Source organism: Rhinatrema bivittatum, chromosome 5 (genome assembly GCF_901001135.1).
Source record: "Rhinatrema bivittatum chromosome 5, aRhiBiv1.1, whole genome shotgun sequence".
In the NCBI taxonomy this organism is placed as follows: Eukaryota; Metazoa; Chordata; class Amphibia; order Gymnophiona; family Rhinatrematidae; genus Rhinatrema; species Rhinatrema bivittatum.
The window spans coordinates 197,557,538-197,573,070 of record NC_042619.1 but is presented as its reverse complement, the minus strand read 5'-3'; the positions used below and the strand labels follow the sequence as shown (position 1 = coordinate 197,573,070).

General features: G+C 42.1%; 1 protein-coding gene across 1 annotated transcript in view; it reads right to left on the bottom strand.

Annotated features, from left to right (window-relative positions):
* The window catches only part of LOC115092303 (cohesin subunit SA-2-like), a 360,840-nt gene extending 346,437 nt beyond the window's left edge, over positions 1-14,403 (bottom strand). Inside the window, exon 1 of the mRNA XM_029603069.1 lies at positions 14,275-14,403. Within this exon, the coding sequence (XP_029458929.1) occupies positions 14,275-14,292 (18 nt within the window). The 5' untranslated portion in view covers positions 14,293-14,403. The remainder of the gene's footprint in view (positions 1-14,274) is intronic.
* Between the last annotated feature and the right edge of the window lie 1,130 nt (positions 14,404-15,533).

Here is a 15,533-nt window from a genome sequence, read left to right as displayed (position 1 = left end):
AGGCAGGTAGCTATTCCATGACTAATTCATTCTGCTATCTATGGAAAACACAGTTTAGAGTTAGAAAACTTGCTTTTTCCAGCAATATAAGAGGGGAGTCCCAAGTTGAGGGTTGCAAAGGAGTACGTAGGCTCATTTTAAAATGATGTCGTCTCAACATTTGAACAGCGTTTAAGGGTTGTACTTTATACAAAAGAATGGTGGCGTTTTAAGACAAATGACAGACCTGAATGCCATAAAACTGTTTTTATATTGCTTTATGATGACTATTTCTATGGCATATTAGATGTAAAAAAGTTCTATGGTGAGCAAAATGTCTGTAAATTTTGCCAGTCATGATCATAATTGTACATTATGGTGCCGTCTTTGATTAACAGCTACTTACATGGACAATGTTAGTGCACAACAGAGAAGTCCTACATGCAAATTGCATTGTCTTTCTAAAGAATGTTTAGACAGATATACAGCTCTGGTGTTAAAAAATGAAGTTGAGTGCTTGTTTAAAATACTGTGTGAGAAATGTGTAGCGTATGTGGACATGAGGCATAAATGCAGGGGCAGACAATGTAAGTTGTGCTGTGAGCCCTTCACCGCTGGTGACAAGCTCTTGTGTTTTATGCCCCCTATTGATCATGCACAAATATGTGAAAAATATATATTTTATGATTGTGAGTGTATGCAGGAAACAGGCTGGTATGTTCCCAATTACATATATGCGACAGATTTAAACAACAAAAGAAAATGGGAATTCAAAGGTCTTGAGAGTCTGAGTTTAAGATTTTTGGGACAAAAAGTTGAAAGGCTACACTTTCATAGCACATAATTCTAAAAGCTATGATGGTTATTCTGTAGTTAGCGAACTGCTAAAGGAAAAGATGGATAGAGAGTGTTACACTCTTACAAATCACGATTGAAGCCCTGGGTATACAGTTTAAAGACTCTTTAAATTTCCTGCCCATGAAGCTTAGCAAGCAACCACAAGCCATGGGGTTTCAAGGCTGTAAGCCTTTGTAAGGGCTATTTCTCTCTTTTTTTTTTAATACTTGGGATAATCAAAATTATGTGGGCCCTGTGCCTGGTGTTGAGTACTATGGAGTTGGGAATCTGTTGCCTGAGGAAAAAAGAGGAATTTTTATAGTGGTACAGGGACAATCAATATGACATCTTTGATTTACAAAAGGAACTCGCTTATTATTGCCAGCAAGATGTGAACATTTTCAGGCAGGCCTGTATCCTGAACAGATCTGAAATTATGAAAATGACAGAGAGAGAGAGAGTTGTAGAAGAGCAGGGCAGTTGATGTAAAAGTTGCATAGATCCCTTCTGGTACATAACCCTTGCATCCATGTGCATGGTTATGTACAGGTTTATGTTTTTAGAACCCAAGACCATGGCACGCGTCCCTCTAGACAACTATCACAGACAGACAAAGAGACGTTCGTCCCCCTCTATCCAGTGGCTGATGTATACTGAGGACTCGGAGCAGAGCAAATAAAATCACAGATGCTTTAAAAGGGGGTGAAAAGCAGGTGGGTCTTTATTTTCTTCACAGTTATGCACTTATTGACGGGGTACAAACAACTTTTGAATGTAATAGTTGTTTTTTCCATAGTTGTCCAAGCTGTTATAATGATAAAGACCAAGACCTCTTTAAACAGCTACAACATTTGGTTTTCTCAATTACAAAACACAAATCAAAGCAGATTTCCTGAAAAGACAAGTGATTAAGGTCATAAGCTTGTGGAAACCTGAATGGAAGAGGATAGTAAAAGAAAACATCAGGGGCTGTGCAGACTTTCTTGTTAAATATGCATTACCGCAACTATTGATACCAGAACAAATGCTGTTTGTACTATAAAGCCAAGCCTGGAGAAAAAAAAACACATTACTATGATTTTACCAGCCTATACCCATCCGTAAATAAAACCAAGGAATAACCAATTGGCCACCCACAAAACATTTATGACAAATTTGTCCCCCTTCTCAGACTATTTTTGATTTGTACCCTCCACGAAAGCTCTTTTTCTCTGTGTTACCCATCTGTGTGAATGGTAAGCTCATGTTCCCACTGTGACGTACATGTGCCGACAACCCGCAGTAAGAAATATGGACCCACAAGGATGAGGACAGCGCCCTCCTAGGGACTTGGTGGACTATGGAGATGAATGTGGCTGTTGCAAAAAGGGTATGTGGTTGGTGAAATATGGCACTTTGAACGTAAATCTGACAGTCTTTTCTGAATACATAAAAATGCACCTCCGTCAAAAACAGGAAGCCTCTGGTTACACTCAGTGGTGTACCGATACAGAAAACAAAACCTGTATATATATATCTGAATTTTACAAAAAAAAAAAAAAAAAGGCGGTGTGGTTTTACATCCAGACCTGATTAGACTGAACCCTGCAAAGTGCCAAATTGCTAGGTTTTTCTTAAATTCTTTCGGGCTAATGCAAGAAAGTTCGCCCAGCCTAGCAAATAGGCTTACCCTCGTTTAGACCCACATTTTGAACAAGCTAGAGTAACACCCGATGCAATAAGGGGATTAGTGCTTCCAAAACATCCAAATAAATGTGTAGCTAATAGCGCTCATTATTTATAAATGCCATATAGATGAGGCTAGTAGCTATTACCCTGATGCAAAAAAATTGCTGTGCTTCCAATGCGCACTTCTTAACAATGCAAATTTAATGCCAGCCCTGGAGCTGCCGTACGTCAAGGGTTCAACTAAAATACAAAAAAAAAAAAAAAGAAATGCTTTTCTGTAGTTCCTCCTACTTAGTATTGTCGCAATACTAAGATCTACTCCTTGCGATGACTAAAAATTGTTAAAAAAATGAACAGCTTGGTGAAGAAACTCCAGGCCATATATACTGTGTGTATATCGTGCCAGTAAGTTATCTGTAGTATTGTATTCAGCGTCCATTTTCCTAACCCGCACACAGCCGTCACCTGGGTACCCAATGTTTTTGAGCGCTAGGGATGCAGAATTTATCCCTAACGCGTCTCTTTTTAGCACAGCAGCTCATTAGAATATTGCATTGTGCTCCCAGGAGAGGTGGATGTGCATGCATTGAAAAAAAAGAAACGGGTGCCCAGTTTGGACGCACGTTTTTAAGCACAGGATATTGCATTGGCCCCTTTGTGGGGGGAAGTTTGGCCAAAGAGCAAAATCTACCCATTGCAAGTATTGTGAGAGATCCTGACAATCTCTGTACGTATTTGTTTTCACCTGAATGTGAAGTTTCATCGTATGACTTTGATGATCAACAGCATGTGTGACATGGAAGCACTCAAAAGAATGCATGTTGTCAGGTAATGCAAACATCTTCATTGCCTATTTTACAATGGCTTACTCTCATATATAAAACTGTGCAATCTGCTTGACAGTTTGCAAGAACATTGTCTATACCATGATACAAGCTCTATGATATCTGTGAGTCGGAAGGATGACAGGGACACACCCCCCCCCCTTTCGGGAAATTATTTGTGAGCTGATGGCTACAAAGTGTTAAGCGGAAAGACCTGTATGAAAGTGAAAGGGATTACACTAAATGTAGAAAACTGTAAAAAGATCAATTTCACTAGCTTGAAAGATCTCCTCTTTGACTATAAAAAATGAGGCTGTGGACAACAGTCCGAAAAAGATACAGGTACAACAGACAGGTATCATAAGAAACAAAAAGACCTGGATGATAGAGACTGGCTTAGTCAAGAAAACACAAAGGGTTGTATACGATAAAAGGGTGATAAAACATGGATATTGATGTTGTAGATGTGCACTGGAGGCACCCCCTTTTCATGTACTTTAGCTGGACCGTCAAATAGCGGCAAAAGCTTCTTTATTAAAAAGCTATTAGAGCACGCAGGACATGTGTTGACCGACATGCCTAACAATACTGTGTGATGCTACAGTTGCTGGCAGCCTTTGTAAAAACAATATTTATAGCATTTCTTTAAGTACATTTATGGATTTTTTGCCTGATACTTTTAATGATGATCAAACGTTTCCAACCAATAAAAGCAAACATAGTTATTGTAGATGATTTGATGAACTCTGAGTATTATATACATTGTGCAAAATGTTTTCTGTCAAGCAGAACTATATCTTTAAATACCAAATACATGGTGCTCTTTAAGAATCCTAGAGATAAGTTGCAAATCACTGTTTTAGCCAGACAGATGTACCTCGATAAGTCATGCTTCCTTTTAGAAGCCTTTGAAAATGCCACCAGAAAACCGTACAGATATCTCATCGTGGATTGAAATCCTATGATACCGGAGGGGTTACAGACTAAGGACAAATATTTTTCCGCCGGGCTGGACCATGGTATACTCTGAAAAAACACATGCCCCCAATAAAAAAGAAATTACTATGTATTATCCACCCTCGTATTTGTTGTGTGTGTCTCAGACATCATGTCTGATTGTATAAAGCAGAATCTGACCTTTTTAAAACTTTTTGTTCAAGCCTCTCCGCAACGGAGAAAAGCTATCCTAAACCCAGCTTCTAATGATTCAGTGGGGACCAAAGCAGAGATAGCGCTAAACAAATCATAATAGTAGAGAAGCGTCTTGAAAACGAAATGTCAAGCAATAGGAATCTGGGTGCACTCAAAAAGAACAAGAAGCTAGTGTGGGTTTAATCGGGCCCCTGCCAGGTTTTGCATTGCTGCTCAACATAGGCCTTTTGAGTTAAGCACAAATCAGTACCTAGTTAACCACTTGATTGTTTGAGAAGTTCTTTAGTTCTAGAGGAAAATATTGGAAACACCAAGGCTGAAAAGACTAGATGAAGAAATGAAAGGTATACTTCAAAGTTCTGGTATGTCCGATTATGAAAAGGCGAAACGTTATTCAGAAGTGCCACAGCACTACCTGGTACTTAACAGACATGGGGAAATGGAAAAAAATATATATAATTCTGTATCTACCGGTGCAGGATGATACAACAATGGTGGCATTGCTAAAGCACACTAGCCCCCCAAGAACCAATCCTACAAGAAGTGTTAGCATCAGCATGCGTTATCGAAAAAAATGACGTATTGGTCAGTAAATTGTAAAAGAATAAGTACATCGCATCCTGGGAGAAGAGTGGGACTTTTGATTACAAGGAAAAGCCGATAGGTTAGAGCCACTTATTACACCTGGTTTGTGAAGCTACACAGACCCAAGCTTTTTCACAGCGGAGGATACCCAAAGGGACCTGTTGGCACAACTCAAGGAAAGTCCTTCCGCGACAACTGAAGAAATGTTCACAAAGACTGTAAAGCACAAAGACCTCCTTCTCCATAAAAAAAAAAATAAAAAATAAGTAAACTGCTTGGCACATCAAATGGCTGAGTGTGTAATGGTATCTTTTCAATAAAATTACTTAAAAAAAAAAAGAAAAGACAACTTGGACATTCGGTTCATTTCAAAACCCTCCAAGGAGAGGGGTGCTTTTATTTAGGATCAGCATAACTTGGTATTCGACACACATCTGGGGGTTGTGAAACAGACAGCGAAAAAATCTAGACATACAGGGGTAGATTTTCAAAAAACGCGAATAGGCGTACTTTTGCTGGCGCATCAGGCGCCAGCAAAAGTACGCTGGATTTTAGTAGATACGCGTGGAGCCGCGCGTATCCACTAAAATCCTGGATCGGCGCGCGCAAGGCTATGAATTCTGTATAGCCGGCGCGCACCGAGCCACGCAGCCTACCCCCGTTCCCTCCAAGGCCGCTCCGAAATCGGAGCGGCCTTGGAGGGAATCCTCTAACGCCCTCCCCTCACCTTCCCCTCCCTTCCTCTACCTAACCCACCCGCCCGGCCCTGTCTACACCCCCCCCCTTACCTTTCTCCGGGGATTTACGCCTCCCGGAGGGAGAAGTAAATCCCCGCGCGCCAGCGGGCCTGTTGCGCGCCAGGACGTGACCTGGGGGCGGGTACGGAGGGCGCAGCCACGCCCCCGGACCGCCCCGGGCCGTAGCCACGCCCCCGTACCCGCCCCAAAAACGCTGCCGATATGCCCCCTAAACGCCGCGACGACCGGGCTCGCCCCCCGACACGCCCCCCTCGGAGAACCCCGGGACTTACGCGAGTCCCGGGGCTCTGCGCGCGCCGGTAGGCCTATGTAAAATAGGCTCACCGGCGCGCAGGGCCCTGCTCGCCTAAATCCGCCCGGTTTTGGGCGGATTTAGGCGAGCAGGGCTCTGAAAATCCGCCCCACATTGTTTTCTCTGTTTGTTGGGGTTTTTTTTGTTTTTTACAAATTGTAATACTATTTAGTCATTTTGCAACAGTTCTTCAGATTACAATTCTAAAATATTTTCAAAAGACAACTCTTTACAGCCCAGATATAGGAAAAACATACAGTGAAAACCACAGGCTGTGGATAGCGGATGCTACAATTGCCTGTGGTGGTATAAAACATCCTTCATCATTGCTGGATCCACAATATGGAACACCATGCCCTCCGAATTACACCAGGAACTTTGCCACAAAAAATTTAAACAAAACTTAAAAACATGATTATTCAAAAAAGCCTACTATTAATGAACTGAGTCCTCTTCTATTCATCCTAGTTTATTTCCACAGACGCTCATATTTTGACTTTTATTTTCTAATCAAAGTTCTTTACGGTATTATATTATTTCAGTTTTTATGTTTCATTGTAAAGCGCTATGCTGAATTAATGTTTGAATGTAAACCGAGGTGATGTTACCTACGTGCCCTGGTATATAAAAATCTGTAAAATAAAATAAATAAATACTGAAAAAGTTCATAATACTTTTAGTGAAGAATAAAAGATCAGGTCGTTGCCCAATTCTCCTTAAGATTGCTAACCAGTGTTCTCCAGGAAGGTTTGAGGGCTGGGTATTTGCTACCAAGCTTGCAGGCTTCCTTTCTATTTGTACATCTGGCAGCCAGTCATGGAACAAGACATCTAAAAAAGATTTTATAACATATGGGTCCTTTAAAACAAGGAAGATCCATACGGTGTGCATTATCATAGATAATCAAAAAGAACGTTCCTTCTATCATGTGGTCAAAGACATCATACACAAAGCTTTGGCAAAATGGATTTCAGCCCACAGATTACCAGTTTTAATGAACGAGTAGTGGTCCATGCACTCCTGGTCGGATGATAGGTCATAGGCCAGTAAGGTATAACCTTTGAAAAACTCATGACGATCAATCAACAGCGCACTGCCTTTCAAATGTTCAAATGACACAAAAGGAATCATATTGACAACTGTCCAAAACTGAATAGTCTTCCATAAATTCAACAAGATGATTAAAGACACACTTTTCCACTCTTTTACTCACTATTGCTAAGTTTGATAGTGGTCAATAGTTGGACACTTTTTTTTTTTTATTTAGATTTTTATATTCTGCTGCTTGGCACTCCAAAGTGTACATCAAAGCAGAGTACATTCAAGTACTATAGGTATTTCCTGATCCCCATAAGGGGATTTTGTGCCTGAGGCAACATAGGGTAAAGTGCCTTGCCCATGGTCACAAACAGTGACAGTGGGGTTTGAACCCTGGTTTCCCTCTGCTCTAACCACTAGGCTGCTCACACATCTTTCAGAATCGGTCTTACAATTGCTCTTTTGAGAGACAGTGGTAAAATTCCTTTATTAAGGGATCTATTCACAATTAAGTGAAGAAAAGAAAAAAAGATACTTCTTTTAAGGACAAGTAAACCAAAGGGGCACAGGTCTAGAGAAGAGTCAGCTGGCTTCAAACTCCCTATCACAGAGGGGACTTCTTTCAGTGAAACCTGGCTAAACACCTACCACCTTACGTTGCCCGTGTCTCCAGATTGTAAGGGAGTACTTTTAATTCCTGATTTCAGCTGTGAATGAATTACAACATTTTGTTCTTAAAGAAGTCAGCTAAAGTAGTACATGATGGAAGTAAACTAGTAGGTGATTCAGGCTTCTTCAATAATCTCTTAACCGTGGCAAATAGTTCCCTTGGGCAATTCAGTTTCTTCCTGAAATATAATCCTGGTGAGCCTCTTGACAACACAAATATCTGTCTAAACTAGCCTGATATTGCTGTTTAGTATCATCGTTACTGGTAGCTCTCTTCCATCTTTCAAGCTTACAAACCTCCTGCCATAATATACAGAGATTTTGAGAAAACCAATTCGCTCGCTTACAATTACAGCAACTTTTAAGATCTCTCAATGGAGCTAAATGGTTATAAATAACTACAAGCAAGGAATTCCAACAACAATCCACCAGTTCAGTGGATGAACTAGACTCGAAATCAGTCTTTTCTAGTCCTTGTTTCCACTTCTCTTTAAAATCCAAGAGCTCAATTCTAGATCTGACATGTCTCTTAATTAGATGACAGCCACAGTCATTTGTTGAACTGGCACAGTCCAACAGATGACCAAAATGCAATGATCAGTCCACAACAGCTCATATCTTTAGACAGGGCTTATTTGTGGACAAAAACTATCTGGACAAAAACGGAGATTAGAATGCGGCCTCTAGTGAGAAAATTCACTAACTGAAAGCTGACAAATGTTAACTCGATATCATGTGTAGAAGCAGAGTCATCCATATGAACATTAAAATCTTCTAGGATTACCAACCTCTCTTATTTTAAATGGAATGAGATCAGGTGTTCAGCTAAACTAGAGATATATGACCAAGCGCACCCCCCGGGAAACATTTATCAATAAAAATTCTACTGGAGGTGGAAGATAGATTTCTAGATTAGATAGATCTAAACATTGTTTATATAATACTAAAACACCTCCCTCCTGTTTATGCAGATGAACACGTTGTAGATAATTATACGCAGGAGGACATAAACAGTTAATTAAAACAGTGTCTGATTTAAGGATCCAGGATTCGGTAATTAACAAGTTGTCCAAGTTATGTTGAGGAATTAAGTCAAAAACATGACACTCTTTCTATACATATCCAATCTGAAGAGAGGATATCTTATTTTGATAGTGAGCTTGTGAATTTGTAACAATCTCAACTGAAACCAGTTCCTTATTCTTAACTGACCTGTTACTCTGGACTCATAGATCACCATATTCACCATTGCCAGTAACAACTGGAATACTGTACGTTCTTAAAAATATTAAATAAAAACCCACCCCCTCACTAACAGCATATCAAACAGAAAAAGAAAACCAATCTGGACAGAACCTTAGGCCTGCCACACTGACCACAGGTTCCACAGAGGGGCAGGCCTTTGGTGGGCCCTTAGACGAGGGCCCACCTAAGCAGGCCTCTCTTTATGCAGCACTCGACATCCGCACAGGCTCTCTCCCTTCTCCATCAGCAGATCGGGCTTAGCGGCAAGCAGAGCAGCCAGGTCAAGGGCAAAGTGCCAGCATTAATATTAAGTGCTTCGTGCAGTCTCAGAAGGCAGCAAGATGCTTTCAGCCAGTCATATATGTCCTCAGCTAGAAATGCTATGACTGAGTGTAGCCAGGAAGATTCTGGGCTGTCTGGGAACTGTTGGACTCAACACAGCGCAGCTCGGGCCACATAGCCTTCCCAAATGGAAGCCTGTAGGGCCATTGCATTTGTTGTAAAGACCTGTTTAAGGGTTGCCTCTGTTTTCCTATCTTGGGGGTCCTTCAATGTTGAACCCCCTTTCTACCAGAATGGTGGTCTTGCATGTAACTGCCAAGACCAAAGAATCGACTTGAGGGATTCAGAGGAGGCTGTTACGCTCCCCCCAGTGATATGGGTAGATTTTACTTCTCTTCCCGGCAGAGTATCCTATTCAGTAAGAAGTACAGGCCTAAGGGCACTGTGCAAGGGGAATGCCTCAGTGTCTTCCTAATATCCTGGAGGATAGGATTCTCTTCCACTGGGTCTTCTGCAGGAGTAACTGACATCCCTAGGGTGGCCACTACACTGGAAATGAGTGGTGCCAGATCCTCTTTCTGGAATAAGTGAACTATGGTGGAGTTATCGTCAACTGTTCAAAACTCCCCTCCTGAGAATCCTCCAGGGATCCCTGGGGTAAGTGTCCCCCAGACCATGATGCTTTCCTGGAGGCATGGGAGCTTGAACGCCCCCTTAAAAGGGGGCTCTGGGCTTTTCCTTATTATCTTAACTGCTGCCTTTAGGAAGCAAAGGGCATCCCTTAGCGCATCACAAGTACTAGATGTGGAGGGCCCTGCATGACTAGATAGGCTTTGTGCACTGCCAGGGATCCATATGGCTCCCGCTGGGCCCTTAGAGGGGGCGAGCTTCCCCCAGATCCCATACCGGGGCTGCCCCCTAACACACCTGCAAAAGGAGGAAGAAGATTCACTTGATGCTATGGGGCTGTTTAGCACCTGTGGTAATTACCCTGATGCAATCACTGATTCTGCTCGCGATTGCTCTTCCCTAGCTTGAGGGAGTGGGCTACTATCTTCCCATTGAGGCTCCCTGCTCTGTTCTCCTTCACAGATCGGGCAGAAGGAATCCGCAACACTGGGGAACCTATTTAGCCCTACAGACACATCATTTTCTCCTCTCTCTGCAAGTGTTCAATGTCCTAGAAACAGCAAGGGAAAACAAACAAGGCACAGCCTCAGTGAGTTTCCCCTTCCCCACAGTGAACAAACTCATTCAGCTGCTGCCCTAACTCGCAGCAAACAAAGCAAGCTTTGACACGGACTTTCCTCCCCCAAGGAAATAAAATGGCACCGTTGCTACTCACAACCTCCAGGGAGCCACTGCCAGCTGCTAAGCAGACCTGGCTTTCTTCTGTTTCTGCTCTTCCATGCCTTAGGCCTTTTGGGGTTTTTTTGCTTTTACCAGGGAGAGAGATATAAAGAGGGGGATGGGGGGGAATAAGAAGAGAAAGAGAGAGAGAGAGAGAGCAGTTCTATAGGCCCTGGGTTTTTTCCTCCCCAATTTAAGGGCTACCAGGTTCTTATGGATCCAAGAACCATTCACTGAAAGTTACACAGACGTTTAAGGGTACTGGGATAACCCCCAAAAGCTCAACCAGGGCAGGGCCTGGGAGAATGTTCCCACTGGGAAAAATCAACCCTTGATACTATTGTCCCAGAAGCAATAAGGTCTTAACCAGACTGGGGCCGCACCCCAACTCTGGGAGTTTAAATGTCCTCTTCGCCTTTTTTCAGTTGCTGGAAACAGAGACTACTGAGTTGGACTAGAACCACATTCCTCTTATAGCCCAGAGTAAGGCCACAGAAGAGGTGGAGGAGAGAAATCCCATATATAATGACTGGTCTTAGCAAGAAGAAAAGGAACTTTTTTTTGTTTAAGGTAGCATTGAAGAATGCTGTTTGGGAGGCTGCTGAGGTGCAATTTTTTAGTCAGAAAATTTAGATTATAAAAAGGAAAAATATAGAGAGATAGAGATGGACGTCTGTGTTAGTGCTCGGACAAAAAAAAAGACTGAGGGAGCTCACGAGGCTACACCTGACTTCCTGCACATGTTCAGTAGAGCAAAAGCTCTACTAGCTTAGAGAGGTCTATTCGGTGCCACTGGATGACATCGCCCACACGTCATGGTTAATTCAGCCTGTGACCATGGACTTGATGGATCCTAAGATTTGATGGGGGGAGGGAGAGTGGGGACATCCGAATTGGGAGGAGGGGAAGAGGGCAGACTCGGGAATGAAGAGTACACTCAGATCTGTTGGGTGAGGAGGAGAGCACAGGGACTTCCAGGGGAGAAGAGACTCAGGGATTCTGGGGAGGTAAACAGCAGGGATTGTCAGACTGGGGGTAGAGGAGTGAGTGGAGACTCAAGTATGTGCTGAGTGGGCACTCAGATTGAACAGGGAAAAAGGAGGGGCATGGGTGGGGAGAATAGGGGTGGCAACTGAGTGAGAGCATAAGTGAGGGTGTAATTAGATGGGTTGGTAATTATGAGATGGGGCTGTAGATGTGAGATGTTGGACAGGAGAAGGAATTTGGAGGGTGGGGAAAATTGAGATATGTTGGGCGGGGGAGGGAGTGAGAGTGGATCATTGAAAGGGGTAAGGGAGGGTGGAAATGGGGCTAGGAGAAGAGATGGCTACATATGATTTAGAAACAGAAGTAAGGGGAGTGGATAAATGACAAGGAACTGGGACCAATGAAGAGATGAAAATGAGGTATAGGAAAGTATTTGAGGGCTGGGAAGGTGTGAGTACAGAGAATGGAAATGGAGGACTTGAGATTGTGTAAAAGAGGGGGAAAATGGGCTGGGAAAGAAAGTGAGATAGGGAGGCAGTGAGAGCATGGATAGGGATTGGAAAGAGGACGAGGAGAGGTGAAAAGAGGGAGATTGAAGGCGAATGATAGGAGAGAGGACAAGTGAAATCCAGCTAGAAGTGGATAAAGAGGCAGAAAAAGAAACTGAGAAAAGAGATCAAAGGGAAAGATCAAAGTCAGACAGATGTAAGAGGAATTAAAAGAGAAAAAAATACAATGGACATGAGACACTAGAAGAAGACAGACAGAGCAAATGAGACAGGGACCAAAGCAATTAGAAAATTAAAATGTTCAAAAAAGAAAGGTGGAAAAAAGCATTTTATTTTCAGTTTAGGGATATCAGCTTTCAGAGTGTTCATTTCTGCTATATTTTTCTTTTTGCTCCGTGTAGGAGGAAAAGCATTACTGTTTCTATTTCTCCAGTGTGTCACTGACCGCAGAGTCTGGCTTTGTGGAGTTTCCATTTCAATTTTTGTCTGTACATTTCTAATTTGTGGTCACTTATTCTCTATTTGGCGAGGGTCTGTCTGTGACACAGGTGAAATATTCTGTTAAGTGAGCAGTTTGCATGAAGGAATTCATAGCAGACCAGCTTGTTTTTCTAGTATGAGGTCTATTGCTATTCAAAGGTTTGCTGTAATATTTGGAGTGCTACCTTTCATAGGATAAGGCTTACTGTCTAACGGGGCGATACAGTGAAAAAAACGTGGAAGAGCGGGCAAGCGCGCTCTCCTGTGCGCACGATTCAGTAAATAAATTTATTTAAATTAGGCCCGGCGCGTTTTGGATGCGCTATTACCCCTTATTGAATAAGGGGTAAAGCTAGCGAGTCGAAAACGCACGTCCAAATGCCGGCTAACAGTGCGCTCCGTTGGAGCATACTGTACTGTATCGGCCTGTGTGTCTGGCAATTGGTGTGTTATAGTATGACATGCTTGCTCTATAGGTTCTGTATGCATTCTTTACAAGGTTTTGTATTACTTCACAATGTTCTTGACAGCAGAGGGAGTTTGTGTTGCAGTTACTGAGAACACCAGAATATTTATGTATATGAGTAGTAAGAGAAAATATCCTTGTCCTTTCTCTGCAACCATAATTGGAGCTGTTGGGGATGCAGGGTATGTTTAGAGAACTCGAGGTACAGGGTGGATGTGGGTTCTGTCCCATCTGTATAAACCCCACACTTCACTGTCACATAGAAGAATTAATCGAATGATGCTACTGAATCATTTTAATAGTAGTTTTACTGAGCTGTTGAAACTGGCCTGGAATTCTTTGTTGAACACAAGACTTTTCTGGCTAGAGATACCACTGACATGCATACCCAGCACCTCCCAACAATGGTGCAAAACATTTGCTGCCGTACCACCTGCTTTATGAATCGGAGTGTTCTCTCTCTGCATGGTCAACACTTGTTTAAGAGTCAAGTGTGGAGGAATCAATGGCTCCTCACTGGGACCAAACTAAGAAAGCAGTTCCCCCATCACATATCATGTAGAATTATTCCTTGATGATAGCAGCATGGGAATGTATGACAGAAATCATTTAAAGTTTAATAGTTGGACATCTCACTTTTAAATATGTGTTTTTAGAGGATTGTTCTTGGTAGTGGAAAGCTACAGATTGTGATTAAGCTATTTAATTATCTACAGTACCTGAATGTTATCTGCTTTGAAGTGCCAAAAAGCAGAATATTAAAAATCTAAAATAAATAAATAGAATCAGAATTTTTAGGGGGAGGGGCTTATGGGCCCATATCCCAGATCTTTTACGTACCCAATAACGCCTCTGCATGACTTACATTTTTATCATATAAGCTTGTTGCAGTTAATTACACAAAAACAAGCTGAAAAGGTTATGCCAAATCAGCTCTTCCACACTTGTGCATCAAATGCTGAACCCCAAAAGAGCAGATGAGGTCTTGCTTCAATACAACAAACAATGCATGTCTATTTATTAAAAAAAACAAACACAAATAGGTATATACAACGTTTTCCATGCACTCCAACTACACTTTGCTCCAAGCCGACTGCAGCGATTGACATGAAATGCACCTATTGCCACCGAATTGCAATTAATAACTTCTCACCTTCCAACCAGAGCTCATTTTGCTTCTCCGCTTCTGCCGCTGGTCATTTCAATCTAGTAGCTCCCGCCTGCATCATTCACGCAACCTCCAGCAGCTGAAACTGCTCCTCGGTTCTACCCACCCCTTTTCAGTGGCAGCCACCGACTTGACATGCTTGCCAATATGGTGCAGTCCTCAATGGGAATAAAGGAGAGAGAACGAAGAAGCGAGCACTTCGCGGACGGTGCTCGAACTTCCGCGTTATCAAAGTCTCGCGAGAATAACATGGAAGGTTGGAGACGCCAGGACTCGGACACTCTTTGAGAGCCGTAAGGGGGTAGGGACGGCAGAAAGCAGCTGTTGTGGAGCAAACCGCCTCAAAATCGAGTACGAAGGAGATTTCCAGGAGGTTTCCTGTCCGCCGGATGTATGTTTAACATCCCTGCCCTAAGTATTCCGACATGGTAGAGTGCATTCAGTCCACGGAGAAAATAAGATTTGTCCAAAACAGCTGATCGTTTCTATTTCTCCAATAAAACCATGCATGTATAAAACCATTCTAATGTCTGTTTTGATCCAATTATTTTTTATTTTATTGATTTATATTCCGCTTTTTCAGGCACATTACGGGAATACATTTGTGATACTGTGTCAGATCGGAAGGGAAAGATGTATAATGTGAGGAAGAGAAGCAACATGAAACAAAATTCAGCAAAGAACTCCAAGCCAACCGGAATTTCTCTTTAAAAAAATCTAACTCGCCTTGAGAAAAATAAAAACTTGCTATTAGAACCAGACCAAAAAAAGTACATGCCATCCTCTGCCTCATAAGGAAAAAAAAGCTATTCTGGCAAAGGGTTTAAAAAATGTATAGCTTCTATTTTCTCTAGGAGCATAGCTGTTGAAATCATGCTAGAACCTAAAAATTGCAAGATATCGGAAGCTTGTGCGATAGAAATTTTGTTTTTATTTTAATGTCTGTGTATGTAATTGATATTATGTGTGTTTTTATGTACCCTTCCCTGACGTTTGGAGTGAGTGGGCTACAAATAATTTTAAATAAGATTTGTTTGACCACCAAGCAAGAGAATAGGGATACTAACTTGCTAAAGTTTTACCATGCCCGCACACTTATGCAGTGATGCAGCTTGGATACCAATGATATCTGATGTTTCTAATCACCACTGAAAACTTTGGTAATTAAAACCAATGAGAAGCATAAGCCACGCCTAAGGCTGCTCACTCTTTCTTCCCCATGAATTACGGTGCTGATAATCACT